At 41.3% G+C, this 25612-nt stretch overlaps 1 protein-coding gene across 16 annotated transcripts in view; it reads left to right on the forward strand.

Annotated features, from left to right (window-relative positions):
• LOC108590381 (uncharacterized) overlaps positions 1-25612 on the forward strand; it is a 71182-nt gene that overhangs the window by 24185 nt on the left and 21385 nt on the right. For 4 of the 16 annotated variants that reach the window (XR_013521134.1, XR_013521136.1, XR_013521133.1 and 1 more), the window contains exons 1-17: positions 169-413; positions 2530-2636; positions 4466-4586; positions 5348-5468; positions 8164-8373; positions 9157-9358; positions 17553-17627; positions 19238-19314; positions 20039-20066; positions 20565-20629; positions 21379-21406; positions 21745-21812; positions 22528-22555; positions 23076-23143; positions 23903-23930; positions 24451-24518; positions 25235-25262. Coding sequence is in view for 12 of the 16 variants with exons in the window: in XM_078334761.1 (XP_078190887.1) it covers positions 9175-9358; positions 17553-17627; positions 19238-19314; positions 20039-20066; positions 20565-20629; positions 21379-21406; positions 21745-21812; positions 22528-22555; positions 23076-23143; positions 23903-23930; positions 24451-24518; positions 25235-25262 (745 nt within the window). In the remaining 4 variants the exon portion in view is untranslated. Of the gene's footprint in view, positions 1-165; positions 414-2529; positions 2637-4465; positions 4587-5347; positions 5469-8163; positions 8942-9156; positions 9359-17552; positions 17628-19237; positions 19315-20038; positions 20067-20564; positions 20630-21378; positions 21407-21744; positions 21813-22527; positions 22556-23075; positions 23144-23902; positions 23931-24450; positions 24519-25234; positions 25263-25612 lie in introns of those variants that run through there. The other 12 variants (XR_013521145.1, XM_078334769.1, XM_078334703.1 and 9 more) reach the window with 11 other exon arrangements.

Consider the following 25612-nt stretch of genomic DNA (forward strand, 5'->3'; position numbering starts at 1 on the left):
CTTTCGTCCACCTCTGGGGCTGGACAGAGGCTTAGCCTGTGCGGCAAGGCGAAGTTGCTTCTGTGCAGTCCAAGCCGCGGCCCCTTTAAGAGGGGCTGGTGCATCAGCCAATCGCTAGGGACGCTGCCGGCCTGCGCACCTTTACTGAGATGGCGCTTCCCGCAGGGCGGGGCAGAAACCGCTGCCTAGTAGAAGTCATGGCGGTGTGGTTGGAGAGAGCGAAAGCTGCCGCTAGAGGCGATGGCGCGGTCCCATGGAGCAGAAGAGGAGTCATCTACCAACGAGCAGAAGCCGTGGCGTCCAGAAGCGATGGCGTGGTCCCAGCCAGCAGAAGTGGCCACGCAGTCCCAGCCAGATTTGGAGAAGCCTTGGTGGCTTCCATGTGATGGGGGAGCAGAAGGCAGGTCTCCGCGGTAAGTGGCGGGGCATGGACCCCACCGGCAACCCTCCAGACCTCCCTGCTCCTTCCCCGCGGCTCGCTTTTGGGCCCTGACTCCTTGTGGGCATCTGGGCCCCAGTAGTCTGCATGGCGGCGGTTGTGGGGTCCTGGCCGCCCCAGTGTCCACACCCTGGCCGGGAATGGTGTGCGACCCACGTCCAGCATATAGGAGCGCCTGGCCCAGAGGCCGCGGTGAAGCATGGGACCTGGGACCCTCTGAGCCCCATGGGCTTCTGAGCTGAGGTCCAGAGTTATTTTGATGTCTCAGGACCTTTAAGAAAGAGACCTCGCTGGAGCACAATAGAGCAGGGGACATCTGTAGTGTCAATTCTTTAAGGAGTCTCCAGGTATTTAGCTCTTTTCTGTGGTGTGTATTCTGATTTTCATTTTCATCTACAGTGTATGAGTTCCCTTTTCTCCAAAACCATACCCGCGTTCCTTTTTTTTTCTTTGGAGACAATCTCGCTCTGCCCAGGCTGGAGTGCAGTGGTGCCATCTGGCCTCACTGCAACCTGCACTCCTGGGTTCAAGGGATTTCCCCGTCTCAGCGTCCTGAGTAGCTGGGACTACAGGGGCCCGCCACCACGCCAGGCTAATTTTTGTATCAGTAGTAAAGACGGGGTTTCTCAGTACTGATCAGGCTGGTCTCAAACTCTTGACCTCAGGTGATCTGCTGCCTCGGACTCCCAAAGTTCTGGTATTACTGGCATGAGCCACTGAGCCTGGCCTCTCATATTCTTAAAAAACTTCCTTGGAATATCCAGTAAGTGTGAGATTACCTGTGTGGTTTTCAATTAAACCACACACAGTTAACTTTGTTGGATAGTTAATTTTGAGGACATTTTATCTGTTGTTCTATTTTATGTCACAGAATTGTCTGTTCAGGTCCTTTGTAAAATATTAGGTTCTTTTGTTACTTTGTAGTGTTTTTTTGTGTACACCTTAGATGACAACACATGAATTACATGATTACCTGAAATTTTTGCCTAATCTATAGGATGCTTTTTTTTTTTATTTGGAAAGCAGTTTCTTTGCCATGCAGAACCGTTTCAAGTTGATGTAGTCTATGTTTATTTTTGCATTTTATGCATGTAATTTTGATCATCCATATAAGGAAATACATATCAGTGACAAAGCATTTAATTGTCAGTGAGGTTTTTCTTCCAGGGTGTTTCTTTCTTTTTCTCTTTGCAAAGGTGAGCCGAGATTCAAGTGACCCAGAATATATGCTCAACCTGTGTTTTAGTTAAAAACATTTTGTGGTTTATGGTCTTTTGTTCTGGTCTTCAGGGGTTTGTTTGTTTGTTTTTTGTGGGGGGTGCAGGGGTTGATTTTCATATATCATGTAAAATCAGAGTCCTGTTTCTTTCTTCTGCATCCAGATAACATTTTTCTCAAAGGTATTCATTGAGCAGACTCTGCCTTCCACATTGTGGTGGTCTTTATCAAAGTGAGTTGAGTTTTTGCAAAAGTGAGTCCATTTTTGCGTTGATCTTGTTTTGTCCTCCCCATTTTTGTCCACAGTTCTAGGTATTGTTTTTATTCAAGTACTATATATCTGCAGCATAACTGCAGCTTGGCAGTGTGATTTAATATCGAGGATTGTGGGTCCTCACTTTGTATTTCTCAGGATTCCTTTAGATATGAATTGTTTTTATGGTTCCCTGCGATTTTTAGCAATATGTATTTATTTCTGTTAACTTTTTTTTTTCACAACACAAAGGTGCATAATTAAGGGTACATTTTTCACACATATAGATTGGGTAATGGTCAAATCAGGGTACTTAAGGTCTCTGTTCCCTCATAAGGTATTATTTTTGTGTGGAGAGAACACTCAAAATTCTCCTTTCTTGTTCTTTTGAAAAATATAGTATCATTAACTCCAGTCACCAGGCTGAGGAGGAGAACACTCATATTGATTCCTTTAAGGTTAAAATAACTTTGCTTCCATAACCAATCCCTACTCTCCCTCTAGCTCCCAGACCCTGGTAACCAATATTGTGCTTTCTACCTTTTTAAGATAGACATCTTAAGATTCAGTGTTTGTCTTTCTTGTCCCAGCTCATTATATTTAACATAATGTTTTCCAGGTTTATCTGGGTTGCTCCACATGACACTGTTTCATCATTTTGGTGGCTGAAGAATATTCCCTAGTGTATGCATATGAAAGTTTCTTGATCCCTTTGTGGATGGACAGGTAGGTAGAATGTATACCCAGTAGTGGGAATGCTAGATGGTATGCTATTTTTCTTTTCTATTCTTTGCAGGACCCCCAACTGTTTTTTATAGCATTAATACTTAATTTATGTTTCCACAAACAATTCCCCTTTGTGAAATTCATACTAGAAGTTGTCTTTTAAAATATTTTAATCTGTTTGTAATGTTCATTCTAGTTGGGAGTGAGATAAGATCTGAGTGTGGTTTGATCTTCATTTTTCTCATGCCTAGTAATGGTAACCACATTTTTGCAAATGTTACATCAGTTTCTTGTCTGCACAAATATCTCTTCAGGTTATTTGGTTTGGTTATTTTTCTGCTTTTTTTTTTTTTTGCCAGCTGGTAGTGTTACTGGCTTGTGCCTTTTCAAAAATAACCCCTTATCCAACTGAATGTTTGCCCAAACTTTTCTTGCAATTTTTAGTATGCTTTTTCAATTTGTTCATTGTTTGTTAGGCACAAACTCTTCAGTTTGACATGGCCCCAAATGTGTATGATTTCTTGGTTAGCTGTGCTGTTGGTTACTAATGAAGAAAAAACAAAATCACTACCAAAGCAGTCCATTGTCCATGAGCCAGCAAGTGGGGCTATTTATTTATTGATTTATTTATCTATATTAATCAATTTATTTAGAGGCAAACTTGCATTTACTTATTTATTTACTGACGTACTTACGGAGAAGCAGGTCGCATTTAATTATATATTTTGAGGCAGGCTTGGATTTATGTATTTATCTATCTAATTATTTAGAGGCAGGCTTACATTTACTCATTTATTTATTTAGACACAGGCTGACATTTATTTATATACTTATGTATTTGTGTGCAGGTTTGCATGTATTCACTTTCTTAACTATGTAATGATTTAGAGGCTGACTTGCAGTTCTTGATTGATTGATTGGATCATTGATTCATTGATTTTAGATGAATTCTTGTTCTCTCACCAGGCAGGAGTGCAGTGGCACAATCTTGGCTCACTGCAACCTCCCCCTCTTTGGTTCAAGCAATTCTTTCGCCTCAGCCTCCCTTGTAGCTGGGACCCCAGGAGCGTGCCACCATGCCTGGCTAATATTTTTGTATTTTTAGTAGAGACCGGGTTTCTCCATGTTGGCCAGGATGGTCTCGATCTCTTGACCTCGTGTTCCAAGTGTCTCGGCCTTCCAAAGTGCTAGGATTACCAGATTGAGCCATATTGCCTGGCCTTTATTTATTTATTTACATAATTACTGATTTATTTATTTATAGGCAGGAAGCCTGGATTGCATTTATTTATTTATATTTTTACTTATTTATTTATTTTAATCTTATTATTTTTTTAAATAGAAAAAGGGATTCTTTCACCATCTTGGCCAGGCTGGTCTCAATGTCCTGACCTCAGATGATGTAGCCAGCTCAGGCAGGCTCCCAATCGGTGGGGGATTAAAAACATGAGTCACCAAGAGGGGTTATTGATTGATTTATTTATCTATTAATTGATTTATTGAGAGAAAGACTTGAATTTATTTATTTATTTGCTGACATATTTATGTAGAAGCAGGTTGAATTTATGTATTTATGTATGTATTTATTTATATATTTGGAGGCAGGCTTGGATTTATGTATTTATCTATCTAGCTATCTAATTATTTAGAGGCAGGCTCACATTTACTCATTTATTTTATTCACACCCAGACTCACAACATTATTTTTATACTTACATATTTGTGTGTGGGCTTGCTTTTATTCATTTTCTTAACTGTCTGTATAATGACTTAGAGGCAGTGTCTCATTTATTTACTTATTTATTTATTTGTTTGTTTGTTTATCTTAGAGGGAGTCTTTCTCTGTCACCAGGCTGGAGTGCACTGGCCCAATCTTGGCTTACTGCAACCTTGGCCTCCTGAGTTCAAGCGATTCTTCCTCCTCAGCCTCCGGAATATCTGGGACCACAGGCGAGTGCCACTGAGCCTGGCTAATATTTTTGTATTTTTAGTAGAGACGGGGTTTCACCATGTCAACCAGGATGGTCTCGATCTCTTGACCTCATGATCCACCGGTCTTGGCCTCCCAAAGTGCTGGGATTATAGGAATGAGCCATCTCGCCTGGCCTTTGTTTATTTATTTACATAATTACTGATTTATTTACTTAGATGCAGGAATACCTGCTTGCATTTATTTATTTATATTTTTATTTAGTAAGTTAATTATTTTCACCTTATTATTTTTTAAAATAGAGATAGGGATTTTTTTCACCATCTTGGCCAGGCTGGTCTCAATGTTCTGACCTCAGGTTTTATTGCTGGCTCAGGCTCCCAATGGGTGGGGGATTAAAAACATGAGCCACCAAGAGGGGCAGCTTACTTATTGATTTATTTATCTATCAATTGATTTATTTAGAGGCAGACTTGCATGTATTCATTTATTTATTTTCTGATGTTCTTATGGAGAAGCAGGTCGAATTTACTTATTTATTAATGTATTTGGAGGCCTACTTCTATTTATGTATTTATCTAGCTATCTAATTGTTTAGAGGTAGGCTTACATTTACTCATTTATTTTATTGAGACCGAGGCTCACAACATTATTTTTATACTTATGTATTTGTGTGCAGGCTTGCATTTATTCATTTTTTAACTATCTGTATAATGATTTAGAGGCAGTCTTGCATTTATTTACTTATTTATTTATTTCTTTGTTTGTTTGTTTATCTTAGAGGGAGTCTTGCTCTGTCACCAGGCTGGAGTGCACTGGCCCAATCTTGGCTTCCTGCAACCTCTGCCTCCTGAGTTCAAGCGATTCTTCCCCCTCAGCCTCTGGAATATCTGGGACCACAGGCAAGTGCCACTGAGCCTGGCTAATATTTTCATATTTTTAGTAGAGACGAGGTTTCACCATGTTGGCCAGGATGGTCTCGATCTCTTGACCTTGGGATCTGCCCATCTCTGCCTCCCAAGATGCTGGGATTACAGGCTCCCGCCATGATGCCTGACTAATTTATTGTATTTTTAGTACAGATGGGATTTCACCATGTTGTCCAGGCTGGTCTGAAAGTTGTGACCTCAGGTGATCCACCCATCTCAGCCTCCCAAAGTGCTAGGATTACAGGCATGAGCCAGGCAGTTTTCTAAGTTTTAAAATTATACTATTTACCCCTAGCACCAAGACTGTAGGCTCAATATAGTCTCAAAATACCGTTGCCCAATGAAAGAAAACAAGCCTTCCTGGAGAAAGTGCTGATTCCAGGTCTAGGCCAGAAATGTGTAAGAAGCCTGGAACATATTGTCACTCTGGATAGCAAATAATCCATCAAAGATTATTAGGATGATTTCAACATGTCCGAAGGGCCAATCTGAAGGGACTCCTAACCAAAGATAGGACATTTTGTACATTAATAAGAATAATAGTTGCAGTGTATTGAGATATATCAGATATGTTTGAATATCTGCATTCATAATGATCCTTTTGAAAAAATAAAAGTGGGCTGGCACCGTTCCTCATGCCTGTAATTTCAACACTCTGGGAGGCTGAGTTAGGAGGATCACTTCATCCAGGAGTTCAAGACCAGCCTCTGCAACATAGGGGGACTTTGTCTCTACAAAACATTTTTTAAATTACTCAGATTTGAGGGCCTGTGTCTTTGGTCCCAGCTACTCAGGAAGCTGAGATGGGAGGGTCACCTGAGCCTAGAAGTTTGAGGCTATAGTGGCATGACTGCTTCTGTGCATACCAGCCTGGGCAACAGAGCTAGACCCTCCCTGTCTAAATAAATTAATTAATAGAAGTGGTCACCATTGAAGGATATAAATGAAACAGCCCATCATTTTGAAAAATGGTAAACAGAAGAAATCAAGCCATGAACTGGCGTTTTCTATATAAGTTGTACAAGTGAGTAACACAGTTTATAAGAAGCAACATCTCTTTTATATTTGCTGCATTTTTTTCTTCATGCAAGACCCTTCTTCAGGTAGCAGTATCTCTTTCTGGAAGTATGGCAGCTCATAAATGAAGAAGGAATGATACAACAATATTTTCATTGTTCAATCCATAATTGATCAATGGCCATTAACATCACCAATTAAAAAAAAAGATGTCCAGAAAGTACACACCTCCTCCTAGAAGAAACTAGCACAGTCTTTGCCCTGACCCTCAAGTCCAACCTGAATCTCACCAAGTCTTGAGATCAAACTACTAATTTGTCAAAACTAGAACAAAGTGAAGAGCAAGTTAACCAACATCACAAGATACAATTAGCAAAATTCACAGTATGAGAAACAGCATAATAAGAACATACTTAGCATAATCCAAACTGTGGGGAAGTGGCCTGATTTATTCAATAAATTGACTGCAAGGGACAGCACAGAGATCAAAGTGAGAAGTTGTCAGGATCAAAAAAACCCTAAGAGGTGAATCAGACAATTCCAAGGAGAGACTTTATTTGGATCCTGATTCACACAATAAATACATGAAATGACTGGAAATTTGGAGCTAGAAGGAGATTGACAGTGATAAAGAGTAATGGTGTGAGATGGTTGGTTGATGATTGTATTGGGATTATTATATTTTTCAAAGAGTTCTTGTCTCCGGGCATGGTGGTTCACACCTATAATCTCAGTAGTGTGGGAGGTCAAGGCAGGAAGATCCTTTGAATCCAGGAATTCTAGACCAGCCTGGGCAACATAGCAAGACACTGTCTCTACTAAAATGCAAATTAAAAAATTAGCTTGGCATAGTGGTGTGAGTCTGTAGATGCTCAGGAAGTTACTTAGGAAGCTGAGGCAGGAAATGCCACAGTGAACCAAGATCATGCCACTGAAGTGCGGCCTGGTTGACAGAGACCTTGTCTTGAAAGAACAAACAAGAATCATATCTTTTACAGACATATACCAAGACAGTCAGGGAGGAAATTATATGATGTGTGGGATTTGCTATAAAATCATGAGCGGAAAGGAGAAGCATGTAGGAGTATACATGTAAAGAGATTGGCCATCAGATAACAAATATCTGAATCTGCTGCTGAGTAGGTGAAAGTCACTACACTAGCCTCTTGTTCCAAAAAGCTCAAACAGAAAGTTTGTGTAAAAATCCACTTCATGGATTTGTAACAAGCATTGAATAAGATCATGTATACAGTGTTTTATCACCATGGCTTGTAGGTAGTCAGCACACAAACATTGTTTTTAGTTTTGTATAGTCCCTGTCTATTAATCACACCCAAAAAAGGTATGTTGTTCACACCAAGAGCTCTGGCCCATGGACCTTTGTCCACTTGGTGGTAATTTATTGGAATTTGAGGTCTAGAATGAGGAAATACCAGCCTTCAGAGCCCCAGGCCTACTATGAAATAGCAAAGCCAATGATCCCAGATGCCTTTGTGGCACACCTAGTAAGTAGGACCATTTTTCTCTCACCTTGTAAGAACACTTGAGTTCATTCTCTCATTTTTCATTCATTTCTTATAAGTCATGTATTGGGTACTAGGGATCCATAATACAGTTGGCCCCTAATTGACTGGAAGCATCATTTTCAAAGCATCATTTCAGGATGAGTATTTTGCATCAAGTGGATTCAAGGAACAGTGTGAAGGATCCATGGCCTCAATCACCATGAAGACCCTCCCAAGAGCCAACCATCCTGGGCACATATAAATGAGTGGAGACATGGAACTCACCCTTACAAGGCCTAGAACCTGACAGAGCATACAAGACAGAAGCCCAAATAACTAAGAACAGGAAGCTGAAGGTGAGAGGTGGGCCCCAAAGGATTTTGTGAAAATGCTTTGTGTTTGTGGATTTATCACGCAGAACGAAGCCTTTGTTTTTATTCACAGGTTAGACACACTCTCTATATAGAATCTATGAAGGGACATTTCTGGGTTTTTTTGAGGCCTATGGTGAAAAATGGAATATCTCAGGCAGCTCAGGATGAATAATGCAGTCACCAAGAGGGGCAGGGTGGCCAGCAGCAGGGATGGGCATTGTGAGCCACTGGATGGGCATTGTGAGCCACTGGCCTGACTTTGTTGTTTCCTGGTAACCAGATGACATAGGAGGCTTTGTGGGTGAAAGGCATCAGCCAGGGCCAGCAGCCTTCAGTCAGAAGCTGGTAGTGGGAGGAGGAAGAGCTCTGACGACTCTCATAGAAGTGGCACTTGCTCTGTTGCTTGGCTTTTTCTTTCTTTTCTTTTCTTTTTTTATTTTGTGTGTTGCTTTTTTTTCTTGTTTTTTTGTGTTGTTTTGTTTTGTTTTTTTCTTTTTTTTAATTTTAGGTTTGGTTGTACATTTGAAGAACATGCAAGATTGTTGCATAGGTACACACGTGGCAGTGTGATTTGCTGCCTTCCTCCCCATCACCTATATCTGGCATTTTTCCCCATGCTGTTGCTCCCCAACTCTCCACCCCCTGCTGTCCCTTCCCTATTTCCCCACAACAGAACCCAGTGTGTAGTGCTCCCCTCCCTGTGTCCATGTGTTCTCATTGTTCTTTTTTTTTCTTCTGATTTTGTGTGTTGCTTTGTTTTGAAAGTCCCCTTTTAGGTCACCCATGGGGAATTGCCTAGGCTCCAAGGATGACCTAGGTTGTGCCTACTGCATGCAGGCAGTGCTGTTGTGTTGTGAGACTCAGGTAGTGGATCCTACACAAATAGCAACCACCACTGCAGAGCCTGCCATATTACATTCTGGAGTGGCGGAAGTCCAGCACATGCAGCCCATCAAGCGGCGCAAAGGTAAAGAAGCCACGGGTGCCATTTTCTCTCTGGCCACCACCTCCCACACCTCCTTCCCATCCCCTCACCCCAGAGACATCCTCAGCTTTCAGCTCCCTTCTGCCTATAGCCAGCTTTCCCAGAGCTGTGCATGGGGGACAAAGGCTAGTCCTGCCTCTTGTCTTTGTTGTTGAGCCTTCTAGCTTGAGGCATTTTTGGTCTAGTCTCTCTCTCTCCACGGTGAAAATTCAGATACTCCAGTTTTGGAGTCTCCATCCCATTCTTTAGCCTTACCTATCCAGCTGCTATGGTACCTCAGTAAAGGAGCTGGTTAAAGGCCCAATCATTTCTTTTCTCCTATTCGATAAGGAAGCTAATAATTTGGACAATTCAGACTCAAATATTTGGAGACTTCTTAAATTTAAAATAGAGTTTGCCATGGAAGAGATTATATGGTGTTTTTAATAGATGGTTTGAAGTCACCTTGACAGAAGCAGCTTTATTTCTTCTAATTGTAATTTGAAAACCGAAGGAAAAATTGAGGGACATGCTTAAAATGACTGCAAAAGGTAAGAAATGTTACTGCCAGAGCTGTAAAAAAGTTGTTTTGGTTTTGGTTTTACCCAAAAGTTTAGCTGAGGAGCTCTGATTACTTTAAAATTCCCACGTTGACATGAATGTCTCTTCAGCCCTACTCCAGTAACTTCACGGGCTTTGTTTACCTCCTTGTTCTGAAAGACAGGTAGAGCTAGCTCATGGTTACAGGTTCCAAAAGAGATGAAATGACTTTAGACTTGAATTTGTAAGGTAAAGACTTGAGAGTTAGAAGGCCAGACCCTGCCTGTGGAAAAGAGTTTGTTTTCATGGCCCCCCTTCCTACAGGATGGGAAAGGGGAGGAGAGAGGAAGCATCTCATTTTTTTGCTATGGTCAAATTGAAGAGAAATACTAACACTTGTAAGACAGGAGAGGAGCATTTCGTTACTAAATCAGTCAAACATTTGTGTATCACTACATCTGTTGAGCAAATGAAAGCTACCAGACTCAGAAAACCAGAGATGCTAATGGAACTGACATTAGTAACCAGGGTTTTCTACTGAGTTCAGCGCCCAGGATGACTTCCAATAACAACCACCCTCCCCTCCACACACTTTTCTCAGGATTGGAAAGCTCAGGCAGCCCAGGATGAATAATGCAGCCACATGGGGGGAAGCAGCAGGGATGGGCATTGTGAGCCATTGGGTGCTGTGGGGCAGGGCATTGTGAGCCATTGGGTGGGGCTGTGGGGCAGGGCATTGTGAGCCATTGGGTGGGGCTGTGGGGCAGGGCATTGTGAGCCATTGGGTGGGGCTGTGGGGCAGGGCATTGTGAGCCATTGGGTGGGGCTGTGGGGCAGGGCATTGTGAGCCAATAGCCTGACTTGGTTGTTTCCTGGTAACCAGGTGACATAGCCTTTTTGGGTGACAGGCATCAGCCAGGGCCAGCAGCCTTCAGTCTAAAATCCTTTAGGATTTTAGAAATAGATGAATCTAGTAACAGATAATTCTGTAACCAGTTCCTTGAACAAAAACTAAGTCCACTGAAATGGAAAACATTATATCATAAAGACATAGAAATATGATCAGCTCATTTCTTTCATTTTAATGGCAGAGATTTTATTAGTATGGAGAAAATGTCTTACAGGTCTTGTGTTTAAACTTCAGTTTGGCTCTTACCTTCTTTCACAGAATAATTAAGCCTCACAATGGGTGTGCCTTTGTAACAAGGAAGTGCTGTACTCCCTTTTCAGAATATTGAAAAATTGTAAAAGAATAAACAAATAATTATGAGACTTAATAGATTGTACCTTATACACAAAGCATGCAAGTACCTGTGGAAACTTCTTGCTTGGTGGTGTACGGCAAGCCTCTGTGTAATATTCTGTCTGATTTGGTAGATGAGGTAGTGAGAGAACAAAGTGAGCCTTTTCCTTATTCTTTAGGATGTAAAGCATGTTTTCATGTACATCTTATTGGAACCTTCCAAATACAAACAAGGCCTGTGTATATTCCCCTTATGTTGCTGATGCAGAAAGGAAGGCTTAGAGATCTGAAGGGACTGTGTGAGACAGCTACTGAACAGAACTGAGGTTCTAAGTCATCAAAGTAGACATTGGAGGTCGTAGTGACGCTTAACTCATTTCTTAAAGAACTTGACAAACTCCAGAATGCCTTAAATTTTAAGGTCTACCTATAATATAGACCTCTCTTAGAACTTACCTTCATCTTGATTAGTTCCTCTTGCATTTTATTTTACACAACTTACAGGCAACATTTACCTCTCTGTTTTCCCTCCTAAAGAGATGGGTCCTCACTGTGTGGCACAGGCCAGCTTCTGACTCCTGGCCTGGGCTCAAGCACTCCTGCTGCCTCAGCCTGTAGGACAGCTGACAATACAGACATGTGCCGTTTCTCCTGGCTCTACCTTCTGCCTATACATTTATTGAAACAGATAAGGATAAAAGTAGGGGTAACAAAATGGCTACATTTACCAGTCAAATTAACAGTTTAATGAATATGGAAGAGTTTCTTCTGCTAACTGATTTGAAGCTGAGAATGCCCTGGTTGGGAGAAGCTGGCAAGAGGGCAGGTAAGCCCCACACATTAAAGCACAGGCTGCGAGTAAGAAGTGTTAAGTCAGAACAGTTGAAGAAAATAGTTTGTGAGCACAGAATTTACCATTTTATGTGTATGTGCATGACAGTAAGTTTCTATATGTCTCTTCAAACGTATTTTTGTGGTATTCAGTAAAGAGATAACAGAAACCTCAATTTCAGTGTTTATTCTTTGGCCAGGTGCAGTGGCTCATGTCTGTAATCTCAGCATTTTGGGAGGCTGAGGTGGGCGGATTACCTGAGGTCAGGAGTTTGGGACCAGCCTGGCCAACATGATAAAACTTCTTCTCTACTAAGTATACAAAAAATTAGCCAGGTGTGGTGGCACATACCTGTAATCCCAGCTACCTGGGAGGCTGGGGCAGGAGAATCACTTGAATCTGGGGGTTGCAGGTTGCAGTGAGCCGAGATCGCACCAGTACAGTCCAGCCTGGCTGGGCAAATAAAACAAGAAAGAAACATGTTCAGAACATTCAGAACACTCAATACAAAGTATAGACACATTCAAAGTTTGTTGTTAATATTTTTATTTCAGAAGATTGTGTATCACTTTTCTTGGAAAGTGATGAATTCCTAGTTAGATGTGAAACATTTTAGCCTTTCTATTATGATGAATTGAATTCTTTTGGTGACTTAGACAAATATCACAGCAACCAGTGCTCCGACCATTCTGTGGCACACTAAACAGTCATTTAAAGCCATCAGGCAGAGCAGGGCGCACTGCTGTGGAAAGACATCCTGGAGTGCTCTCTAGGTGGCAAGTCCTGTTTCAGGAACTTATGCCATAAATGATGCTCCGCTTCATTTTTCTCTTCTGAAATATTTCAAAAGAACATTGTGTCTTGAAGCCATTTCAAAGAGAAGTTCTAAGAACCCAGTTTAGATCTCAGACTCAAACATATTCCATCCTATCATGCCTTTATTTAGCAGTATATCTAATATGACCAGGGGTAATATAAGTAACAGATTAAGATAGTAGGAGCTCATTATCCAATTTTATCACTACCCATCAACTTTTCATACAGCCTTTTGTGTTCTTACCATAGGAACGCTGCTAGTTTGTTGGCTCTCTCAAGTGGGGTCAGGGAAGGGAAAGAATGGGCATATGATGTGGAGACCTCTGAGCAGCAGGTCTTTCAGCTTTCTAGTAGCTATTTTGGAACCCTCCTTTTAAAATAACTCTCAGTATGTTTCATGTAAAAGATGTAGAATATAAAGAAAAGTTATTTATTACACTCAGAATACCCAGAGCTCACTTGTGTTACTGTTTGAGTAACACAAATTTTTGGTATGCATTTGAATATAGTATTTTATTTCACAAACTTTTTTGTAAAATAAAACTTTCTGATCATTTTATATGTGCTGCCTTGTAACTTTTACTTAAAGCAGTGAAATAATGGTGTAAGTTTCTCAAACAGTACTTGACAGCTAGAGAGCACTCCAGGATGTCTTTGCCTGCCAGGGCACCCTGCTGTACTTGATGACTTTGAATAACTGCTTAGTGTACTACAGACTGGTTAAAGCACTATTTATTTACCTACCCTTTGCGATTGGCTATCTTTTTTTGAAAAGTCAGAAACAATCCTGTCATGTTTGATTCTAAGTCATGTTTGATTCTAAAAACACACATAAAGCACATTTTGATGACAGATGCGTGATATCTCATTATAAAATTCAGATAATATATTTTGTCTAGTGACAAACTGATGAAATGAGTCACTTTGGATTTAAGGTATTTTAGTGTCAAATATACTTGTGTCAAAATGCAGTTACCGTTGACTTCTAAATAGACATTAACATTCTTCATTTATATTTTTGTGGATCTTTATAGCTTGTGTCATTAATTCTAAATAGCTACCAGTTTAAAAAATCTGATGCTGTCTTAGATGATAAAACAAAAGACAACTTTAGCAGATCTGGGAGAATTGGGAGAAACTTAACTAGTTTGGGGTAAAATGAAATATATGTATTGAGCAGTTTTAAATAGCCTGGCAGTGTTGCAGATGCAGGGCAAACAGCGGAACACAACAGAGAGCCCCATTCTAAGTCTGACCCTTACATTTGATAGAGAAGTAAGGGCAGCCAGCACATGAATAGTCAAGAATGGCAGGTGGTGACGTGCTAGGAAGAAAGTAAAGCAGGGTAATGGATTAAAGAGGAGGGCAGTTTTATGGACGGTTGGCGCTAAGAGCTGGATGTTCTCTTTCAGTGACATGTGAACAGTCTTAAAAGTGAAATGGGCTGGGTATAGTGGCTCTCACCTTTAATTCCAGCACTTTGGAAAGCCAGGATGAGGGGATTCCTTGAGGCTGGAAGTTTAAAACCAGCCTGGCCAACACAGAGACATCCCATCTTATTTATTAAAAAAAATAAAAAAGTGAGGGGAACCCTGTGAGGATGATGGGAGTGGGCTTCCAGAGATGGATATCAGCTTTGGAATTCCTGAAATTGAAACAAAGTTTTAGGCAAAGGACAGAAAGACGCAAGGGTGGCTGCAGCAGAGTAAAAGGATGCTGGGATGAATAAGGTGGGCTATAAGTCCACTCACAGAGAAGATGGACTTATAGCCCAGGATTACTATTAATTCTCTAAGAAAAAGACTGAGCAGCAGCTCCGTGTGAATATACTGTAATACAGGAAAGGGTGGTAGCAGGCTGGTGGAGTAGTTCAGGTGAGAGCCGACAGTGAACAGAAAAACAACAATGACCTGAAAGAGGCTGATGAGAAAAATCAAGTGAAACTAAAAGTAGATAATAAAGTGGTAAATAGACAAGTCACAGAAAAAGAAATGCAGGTGATTTTTAAACACATCTTCACTCATAAAAGAAAGGCAAATGACAGCTCTACTGCAGTGTCTCTCCTATTGACATTTCATATATTGCTGGTGGAAATGCAAAAAGGCTCAATTCCATGAAGGGGAATTTGGCACAATCTCACAACCATGAAAATGCATTTGAACCAGACATCCTACTTTGAGGAATTTTATTCTGAAGGTATGCTCCACAAATATAAAACAAACTATGTGCAAAGTTCTTGTTGCATTATTTTCAATAGTTAAATATTGGAAATAACTGACATGCCTAGTAAGGGACTAGTAAAATAAGCTGGTACTTCTACATAAAGAAGTATGGAGCTGTAAAAAAGAGTAAGATGTCTTTTTATTGCTATGGAGTGATTCCCAAGATAGGGTATGCAGAAAAGCCAAAAGGAAAACATACAGTAATATACATGAAAGAAAGCAGGAGAAATAATGTGTATTTCATTATTTAAAAATGAAAGACAACATTGGGGAAGTCTTGATGATGACCTGTGACAGTTTTCTCCTACCTTCACTGGGTAGCCAAAGTGCATATTTTCTCAAAATAATATTTTGCTATGGGTTCTGCAAAGGATGTTAACTGTGCACTTTTCGCCTTTGAGTTAGAGAAAGCTTTGCTTTGTAATCTATTGTGCCTTGTGTCGAATACAGACTGCTCTTTGATTTTATTCTATCCTCTCAATGTTTTGATTTAGGTGTAATATGGGAATTATACTTGTGTTACATATGAGGAGGCTGGTTCTAAGAACAAGACTGAGTAGATCAAGAATGTAAATTCTAGATATATGGCATATAAAACTATTAAATTTATAAATTTATGATTTATTAAAAAAATTTATAAATCATAAATTTATAAAAAGGCATGCATATAGCCTGCCTTAAATACTACCTTGTCTAAAAAACTTTTTTTTTGTTTAGTTTCCTAAAGCAATTAAGCCTCAGGATGAAAACAGCAATATTAGATAATGAGAAATAAAATGGGGATACTTGTAACACAGTAATGCTTTTTATTTTGAAGAGACAGGGTCTTGCTTTGTTACCCTGGCTGGAGTGCAGTGGCGTGATCATAGCTCACTGCAGCCTCAATCTCCTAGGCTCAAACGATCTTCCCACCACATCTGGTGACATTTAGAAGATTTTTTGTAGAGACGAGTTCTCATTGTGTTGCCCAGGTTGGTCTTAAACTTCTGACTTCAAGCAATCCTCCTGCCTTAGCCTCTAAAAATGTCAGGATTATAGCTGTGGGCCAGCACACCTAGCCCAGAAATGTTCCTAAAAGTCTGAAAAAATAAGTTAAATTTTATTAAGAAATATATAAAAAGATAAACATATACTATGGTATATAAAATGTCACAGTTCAGTCATGGTCACTACAACAGTGACTAAAATATCCAACAGTTGAGGCAAGTCTGAGAACAAAGAGGGACGTACAGGATTGGTTTGGAAGCCAGAATTAGGATTGTCAGAGCTGGAAAAGCAGAAACAAGGCAAGAGTGTGCCCAGGAGTGGGGTACGCAGCAGCTCTGTGGTATGCCATGTGCACAGGAGTGTGGCACGCAGCAGTTCCATAGTATGCCATGTGCACAGGAGTGTGGCACGCAGCAGCTCTGTGGTATGCCATGTTCACAGGAATGGGGCACGCAGCAGCTCCGTGGTATGCTATGTGTCCTCTTTTACATCAGGCCAGCTCCAGCCCAGCAGATGAGAATCACCTGATGGGTGGAAAGAGTGGACTCAGGTAAAATCTCTGATCATGCATCATAACTGAGAGACTTAAAATGTTTGCCTTATGGGTCATAAAACTAATAAAAGTGACAACATAGGGATAATAGAGTAGGTCAGTAAATGCGGTAAGCCACCTGCCACCTCTCCAGAGCTTCAACCATCCCATGGAAATGTTGGGGCAGCAGGATTTGACAAAGCCTGTGAGAAGAGCTCTCAGTCCAGGGTCCAGGGCATGATCTAGAGGACTCAGGTGTTCCAGGATCTCTATCCCCAGGGAACCAACTACATTATTACCTCAGACCTATCACTCCTCACTGTGGTGACTCTGGGCAAGTCACTCAAAACGTCTGAGTTTTAATTCACTGAATTGGAAAATATGGGTTGTAGCCCCTTCCTTGCCTGTCCCTTGAAGCTGATGTGGGGATTAGGGAAATCACAGATCTCTGTCATGAGCTGGAAATCATGTGGCCACGGAAACTGAAGTCACTTTCTGTCCTACCCTGCACAGGAGACATGCAAGTTTTCTCTCTATATTTAACCACTACCAAGTATCTGGATTATCCTTCTCCACATTGAATGATTGAACATTTTAGGGCATTTACAAAAAAAAAAAAAAGTCTTTAAGTCTTTATCTGCATTTCATCTTCTTAGGTGCTATAAACTTTAGTAGGTCTACAGCATAGATCTAATGTTTCTACATATCAGAATAGGGAAGAGAAGTACAGATGGGTTCATATCCCTCTCCCGGGTATGCGCAGATTCCAAGTAGGATTAGAACCCAGCCTATTTTTAGTTAGTTGGATCTTCTGCTTTTCTATATTGTCTCATCTGAATAAAGGTATCTGCCTGGACAAACAAATCTTCCTAGAACCCAGATCTAATTCAGGTAGCATTGAAAAGCAGTCAGTAAAAACCAGGATCAAAAGTTTAAACTGAATAAGTTTTTACTAATTTCTCTGTGGTCTTCTGCCAGCAAGATGTCAAGCACTGTCTTTATTATAATACATTTCTACCTTGCAGGTTTGGCTGGCCGTGCCAGGAGCTGGTTAAAAAAAAAATGGAGGCATAAGAAAATTTGCCCCATTGAAAATGAAGGTAGGGTGGAAATTATATCCTTAAGTTTATTGAAGCAAATCATTCCAGTTTACTTATCCAGTGTCCCAGAGAAACTCAGTAAATGCTGTGTCATGTTCTTCATTTATTTCATTTGTTCCCATTTAAATGCATTAAATCAATGGGTGATGCAACTACACAAGTAAAGTTACGTTGACAACTTAGAGTTTGGTTCTTTTTGTTTGTTTGTTTTTGTGAAAAGGTCTCATTTTGTCACCCAGGAGTGCATTGGTGCAATCACAGCTCATTGCAATCTTTACCTCCCCATGTTCAGGTGATCCTTCTACCTCAGCCTCCCAAGAAGATGGCTGTAATGCACATGCTTTATACCAAGCTATTTTTTTAATTTTATTTTTTTTTGTAGAGACAGGGTTTCACAGTGTTGCTCAGGCTTGATTCACTTTTGATAGTAAAGGACATCTCAAATGTTTAGACATTTGCTTTTAGTTTGGACAATTATGAATACAGCAATTATAAACCTTCTTGTGTCTTGTTTGGAAACATAATTTTTAAAATGTAACTAAGGAAATACTAAAATTATGATTACTTGCTCGTATGGTAAAACTACATTTCTTTGTAAGAATTTTGGTAGAATTTACCAGTGAAGTCATCTGAAGGTAGTGTTTTTGTTCTTTTGAGAAGATACTAATTATTGATTCAATTTCTAATATAAATATAGGCCTATTCAGATGATTCATTTATCATGAGAAGACTTTTAACCTTCTGAAAGAGATTCAAAAAGTTAGCTCATTTTATATAATGTTTCCAAGTGTGAGCACAGATGTGTTCACGTATTTCTTTATTATTATTTTTTGATTTCACTCCTCTTGAATTGATATTATTAGTACATCGTGACTTCCTTCTTTTCCTTGGAGGTTAGACAAGGTAGAGGTTTATCAGTGTTATTGATCTTTTCAAAGAACTGGTTTTTGGTTTTGTTGATTTTCTCTGATGATTTCCTGTTTTTTATTTTATTAATTTCTGCAATCATTATTTATTTTTCCTCTATTTGACATTATACTGCTGTTTTTCTTTCATTGCCCAAGGTGGAAGCTAGATTATGAATTTAGATTTGAATTTTCTCATTATTGACACAGCATCATGAATGTTACTAAATATAACATTATTGAAATGCACACTTAATTAAAATAATAAATATGTAAGCTTTAAAAATTTTAAAAATACAACAGGATAGATGATAAATGTAGTAGCAGGGATATGTAGATCCACAGAAGTTAAATAATCCTGTAACGTTTCATAAAATGTTGGGATTTGCCTAGACCTTTACGTGGGCAGCAGGTGTGATGAGACGCTCTGACTGAGCCTTACAGTGCCATTCTGTATTAACCGGTTCTCAGACTATTTCACACTGATGAGGTTGCCCTAGCTAGAAAGCCAAGGCTTTTTCATTTCTTACTTCCCCTCTCCTTTGCCTTCCTTCAGCACCAAGGAGAGTGGCCCAGCAGCAGCTCAGTTCATGCTTGTCAACAGCCCACCTCCATACACTGCAGCTTCGGGCCACATCCCCCAAGCCTCCTTGTGGGATTCCTCAGCATCACCAGTGCATTGACTGTCTCTCTGTGTTCTCCTAGCTCCTGTTGAAGAACCAAAGGAGTGCAAAACTCTTTTTCACCTGACATCACCTGATCAGGAGACATCACCTGACATAGTAAGATGCATTTCTTTGTCTTGAAGAGAAATGTCTTTTTCTGGAGCTTCTAGAATATCAAGTGAATATCATTTTTGACTGCCATTGTGAATCAGGTCTCAGCTGTCATGAACTCTAGCTACCAGTCACTGTAATGTATGACCAACTGAGGCCTGATTAATGATGTCAGTCAAAAGATGGCATCACTTACAAACTAGTAGTGAGCATATTTCTCAGTAGCAACATTTTCTTCCTGAAAAATAATTTTGTATTTGGCAGCCAGCAAGGACTTGCTAAACATTCCATGAAAACCCACTTCCTTGGTGGCTCACACATGGAATCCCAGCACTTTGGGAGGCTGAGACAGACAGGGCCAATATAATGAACCCCCATCTCTACTATAAATACAAACATAAGCCGAGCATGGTGGCAGGTACCTGTGGTCACAGCTAGTTGGTAGGCTGAGACAGGAGAATTGCTTGAACCCAGGAAGCTGAGGTTGCAGTGAGCCGAGATCATGCCACTGCACTCCAGTCTGGGTGACAGAGCAAGAATCTGTCCAAAACCAAAGACAGAAACCCACTGCCCTTTCCACAAGCATCCTCTATGCTTTATTTGGGGGTCAGTGACTTGATCACTGTTTGATACCTGGTTTTCTAACACCACTAAGTGAATAAAAGACCTGTGCAGTCAGGACCCAGTATGATCTGATCCTCATGGTGGTTTTTTTCCCCTCTAACTGCAGGAAAATGCTACAGATGAATATCAACACAGTACGTATTCTTTTTTCAACATAGCTTCATTAGGATGTAGTTGACATGTAACCCAATTCACCCATTTAAAGTGGGTGATTCAGTGTTTCTACTGTATTTAAAGGCTATGCACCCATGTTACAATCTAATTTTAAAACCTTTTCATTCCTCCTCAAAAAAACCTCATTAGTAGAAACTGCTCTGTTTTTCCCAATCTTGCACCCCTGGTTCTAAGCAGCCCTAATGTACTTCTTATTTCTATATACAATGCCTTTCTGTATTAACCGGTTCTTAAGGTGACTGTTTCATGTTGATGAGTTTGCCCTAGCTAGAAGGCCAAGGCTCTGCCCCTCTCCTTTTCCTTCATTCAACACCAGGAGAATGGTGCAGCAGCAGCTCAGTCCATGCCTGTGAACCACCCAGCTCCACACACTCAAGCCCCTCCATATACACATTCCCCAAAGCTTTTTGTGAGATTCCTCAGCAGCACCAATGCACTGTCACTCTGTGTACTCCTAGCTCCTGTTGATGACTCAGAGGAGTGTACACATGGCAGTAAGAAGAAAGAGGTTGCCTCTGACATGGTAAATTTCTTTGGAAATTTTTTTTTTCTGGGGCTTCTAGACTATAAAGTGAATATGATTTTTGACTGCCATCATTAATTAGGTCTCAGGGGTCTTAGACTCTAGCGGCTGGTCACTGGAGACTGTGACCAACTGAGGCCTGATGGATGATGTCCATCAAAAGAGGACATCACCTACAAACTGGTCGTGAGCACATTTCTCAGTAGCAGTGTTTTCTTCTTGAAAAAATAATTTTGTATTTCCTAGAGAACATAGACACCTGCTAAATTTTCCAAATGCACTGCATTTTCTGCAAACATCCTCTATGCGTCATCTGGGACCAGTGACTTGATCACCGTTCTACATCTGGTTTTCTCATTGTTGTTGTTGAGACAGAGACTTTCTCTGTCACCCGGCTACAGTGCAGTGGTGTGATCTCAGATCACTCTAACCTCCACATACTGGGTTCAAGCAATTCTTCTGCCTCAGCCTCCTGAGTAGCTGGGACTACAGGCTCATCGCACCACCATGCCAGGTTTCTTGTACTTTTTGGTAGAGACAAGGTTTCACCATGTTGGCCAGGATGGTCTCAATCTCTTGACTTCATGATGTGCCTGCCTCAGCCTCCCAACATGCTGGGATTACATGCGTGAGCCACCGTACCCAGCCAGCCATCTGCTTTTCTAATGTCACCAAATGAATACAAGATCTGTGCCAACAGGACCCAGCATGATGTGATTTTCATGGTGTTTCTTTTTCTTTTATTGCAGGAGAAGCCTGCAGCCCAGTATCACAACCGTACGTATTCTGTTTCGTTTAAACAGTTACTGAGACATAGTTGACATGCAAACCAATTGGCCCATTTAAAGTAGGTGCCTTTCTGTATTAACTGGTTCTTCAAATGACGATTTCACATTGATGAGGTTGCCCTAGCTTGGAAGCCAAGGCTCTTTTATTTCTTTCTGCCCTCTCCTCTTCCTTCCTTCAGCACCAAGGAGAATGGTCCAGCAGCAGCTTGGTCCATGCTTGTCAAACGCCCAGCTCCATACACTCCAGCCCGGTCCACATTTCCCAAAGCTCCTTGTGAGATTCCTCAGCAGCACCAGTGCACTGACTGTCACTCTGTGTCCTCTTAGGTCCTGCTAAGGTCTTACAAGACCTCATCATAGAAGACATTGAGGATGATGAGCTGTTCCCTGATGTGGTAAGATGCATTTCTTTGTCTCAAAGAGAAATTTTTATCTCTGGGGCCTCTGGAATATCAAGTGACTATCATTTTTGACTGTCATTGTGAATCAGACCTCAGTTGTCATGGACTCTAGCGACCATTCAGTGGAGTTTCTGACCAACTGAGGCCTGATTGATGATGTCAGTCAAAAGATGGCATAACTTACAACCTGGTCGTGGGCATATTTTCTTCTTGAAAAATAATTTTGTATTTTTCAGCCAGCATAGATACTTTCTAAATATTCCAAACCCACTGCATTTTCTGCAAGGATTCCCTGTGCTCCATTTGGGGCCGGTGACTTCATCACTGTTTGACATCTGTTTTTTTTGTTTAGTTTAGTTTTGTTTTTGAGACAGAGTCTCTCTGTCACCAGGCTACAGTGCAGTGGTGTGATCTCAGATCACTGCAGTGTCCTCCTACTGCATTCAAGCAATTCTCCTGCCTCAGCCTCCTGAGTAGCTGGGACTGAAGGCTCTCACCATGACCACACCCACTTTTTTGTAGTGTTTAGTAGAAATGGGGTTTCACTATGTTGACCAGGATGGTCTCAATCTCTTGCCCTCATGATCTGCCCGTGATCCACCGTGCCCAGCCTGCCATCTGGTTTTCTCATGTCACCAAGTGAATACAAGACCTGTGCCAACAGGACCCAGCATGATGTAATCCTCATGGTGTTTTTCTCTTATTTCAGGAGAAGCCAGCGGCCCAGTATCACCACCGTACGTATTCTGTTTCTCTTAAACAGTTACCGAGACATAGTTGACATGCAAACCAATTCACCCATTTAAAGTAGGTGATTCAGTGTTTTCACTATATTTACAGGGTTGTGCAATGCAACCATTATTAGAATCTAATTTTAGAAGCTCCTGGTTCCCTCTCAGAAAACCCTCTTAGTAGTGACTCCTCTGTTTTCCCCAACCCCCCACACCCCTGGTTCTAGGCAGCCCTAATCTACTTCCTGTTTCTATAGTACACTGCCTTTCGGCATTAACCGGTTCTTCAAATGACGATTTCACATTGATGAGGTTGCCCTAGCTAGGAAGCCAAGGCTCTTTCATTTCTTTCTGCCCCTCTTTTTTTCCTTCCTTCAGCACCAAGGAGAATGGTCCAGCAGCAGCTCAGTTCATGCTTGTCAAATGCCCAGCTCCATACACTGCAGCCCGGTCCACATTTCCCAAAGCTCCTTGTGAGATTCCTCAGCAGCACCAGTGCACTGACTGTCACTCTGTGTCCTCTTAGGTCCTGCTAAGGTCTTACAAGACCTCATCATAGAAGACATTGAGGATGATGAGCTGTTCCCTGATGTGGTAAGATGCATTTCTTTGTCTCAAAGAGAAATTTTTATTTCTGGGGCCTCTGGAATATCAAGTGACTATCATTTTTGACTGTCATTGTGAATCAGACCTCAGTTGTCATGGACTCTAGCAACCAGTCAGTGGAGTTTCTGACCAACTGAGGCCTGATTGACGGTGTCAGTCAAAAGATGGCATAACTTACAGCCTGGTCGTGGGCATATTTCTCAGTAGCAACATTTTCTTCTTGAAAAATAATTTTGTATTTTTCAGCCAGCATAGATACTTGCTAAATATTCCAAACCCACTGCATTTTCTGCAAGCATCCCCTGTGCTCCATTTGGGGCCAGTGACTTCATCACTGTTTGACATCTGGTTTTTTTGTTTAGTTTTGTTTTTGAGACAGAGTCTCTCTGTCACCAGGCTACAGTGTAGTGGTGTGATCTCAGATCACTGCAGTGTCCTCCTACTGCATTCAAGCAATTCTCCTGCCTCAGCCTCCTGAGTAGATGGCACTGAAGGCTCTCACCATGACCACACCCACCTTTTTTGTGGTGTTTAGTAGAAACAGGGTTTCACCATGTTGGCCAGGATGGTCTCAATCTCTTGCCCTCATGATCTGCCCGACTCAGCCTCCCAACATGCTGGAATTACATGCGTGAGCCACCGTGCTCAGCTGCCATCTGGTTTTCTCATGTCACCAAATGAATACAAGACCTGAGCCAACAGGACCCAGCATGATGTAATCCTCATGGTGTTTTTCTCTTATTGCAGGAGAAGCCAGCGGCCCAGTATCACCACTGTACGTATTCTGTTTCTCTTAAACAGTTACCGAGATGTAGTTGACATGCAAACCAATTCACCCATTTAAAGTAGGTGATTCAGTGTTTTCACTATATTTACAGGGTTGGGCAATGCAACCATTATTAGAATCTAACTTTAGAAGCTCCTGGTTCCCTCTCAGAAAACCCCCTTAGTAGTGACTCCTCTGTTTTCCCCAACCCCCCACACCCCTGGTTCTAGGCAGCCCTAATCTACTTCCTGTTTCTATAGTACACTGCCTTTTGGCATTAACCGGTTCTTCAAATGACGATTTCACATTGATGAGGTTGCCCTAGCTAGGAAGCCAAGGCTCTTTCATTTCTTTCTGCCCCTCTCCTCTTCCTTCCTTCAGCACCAAGGAGAATGGTCCAGCAGCAGCTTGGTCCATGCTTGTCAAACGCCCAGCTCCATACACTCCAGCCCAGTCCACATTTCCCAAAGCTCCTTGTGAGATTCCTCAGCAGCACCAGTGCACTGACTGTCACTCTGTGTCCTCTTAGGTCCTGCTAAGGTCTTACAAGACCTTATCATAGAAGACATTGAGGATGATGAGCTGTTCCCTGATGTGGTAAGATGCATTTCTTTGTCTCAAAGAGAAATTTTTATTTCTGGGGCCTCTGGAATATCAAGTGAATATCATTTTTGACTGTCATTATGAATCAGACCTCAGTTGTCATGGACTCTAGCGACCATTCAGTGGAGTTTCTGACCAACTGAGGCCTGATTGATGATGTCAGTCAAAAGATGGCATAACTTACAACCTGGTCGTGGGCATATTTTCTTCTTGAAAAATAATTTTGTATTTTTCAGCCAGCATAGATGCTTGCTAAATATTCTAAACCCACTGCATTTTCTGCAAGGATCCCCTGTGCTCCATTTGGGGCCGGTGACTTCATCACTGTTTGACATCTGTTTTTTTTTGTTTAGTTTAGTTTTGTTTTTGAGACAGAGTCTCTCTGTCACCAGGCTACAGTGCAGTGGTGTGATCTCAGATCACTGCAGTGTCCTCCTACTGCATTCAAGCAATTCTCCTGCCTCAGCCTCCTGAGTAGCTGGGACTGAAGGCTCTCACCATGACCACACCCACTTTTTTGTAGTGTTTAGTAGAAATGGGGTTTCATTATGTTGACCAGGATGGTCTCAATCTCTTGCCCTCATGATCTGCCCGTGATCCACCATACCCAGCCTGCCATCTGGTTTTCTCATGTCACCAAGTGAATACAAGACCTGTGCCAACAGGACCCAGCATGATGTAATCCTCATGGTGTTTTTCTCTTATTTCAGGAGAAGCCAGCGGCCCAGTATCACCACCGTACGTATTCTGTTTCTCTTAAACAGTTACCGAGACATAGTTGACATGCAAACCAATTCACCCATTTAAAGTAGGTGATTCAGTGTTTTCACTATATTTACAGGGTTGTGCAATGCAACCATTATTAGAATCTAACTTTAGAAGCTCCTGGTTCCCTCTCAGAAAACCCCCTTAGTAGTGACTCCTCTGTTTTCCCCAACCCCCCACACCCCTGGTTCTAGGCAGCCCTAATCTACTTCCTGTTTCTATAGTACACTGCCTTTCGGCATTAACTGGTTCTTCAAATGACGATTTCACATTGATGAGGTTGCCCTAGCTAGGAAGCCAAGGCTCTTTCTTTCTGCCCCTCT

The sequence above is a fragment of the Callithrix jacchus genome, chromosome 1, assembly GCF_049354715.1.
Source record: "Callithrix jacchus isolate 240 chromosome 1, calJac240_pri, whole genome shotgun sequence".
In the NCBI taxonomy this organism is placed as follows: Eukaryota; Metazoa; Chordata; class Mammalia; order Primates; family Cebidae; genus Callithrix; species Callithrix jacchus.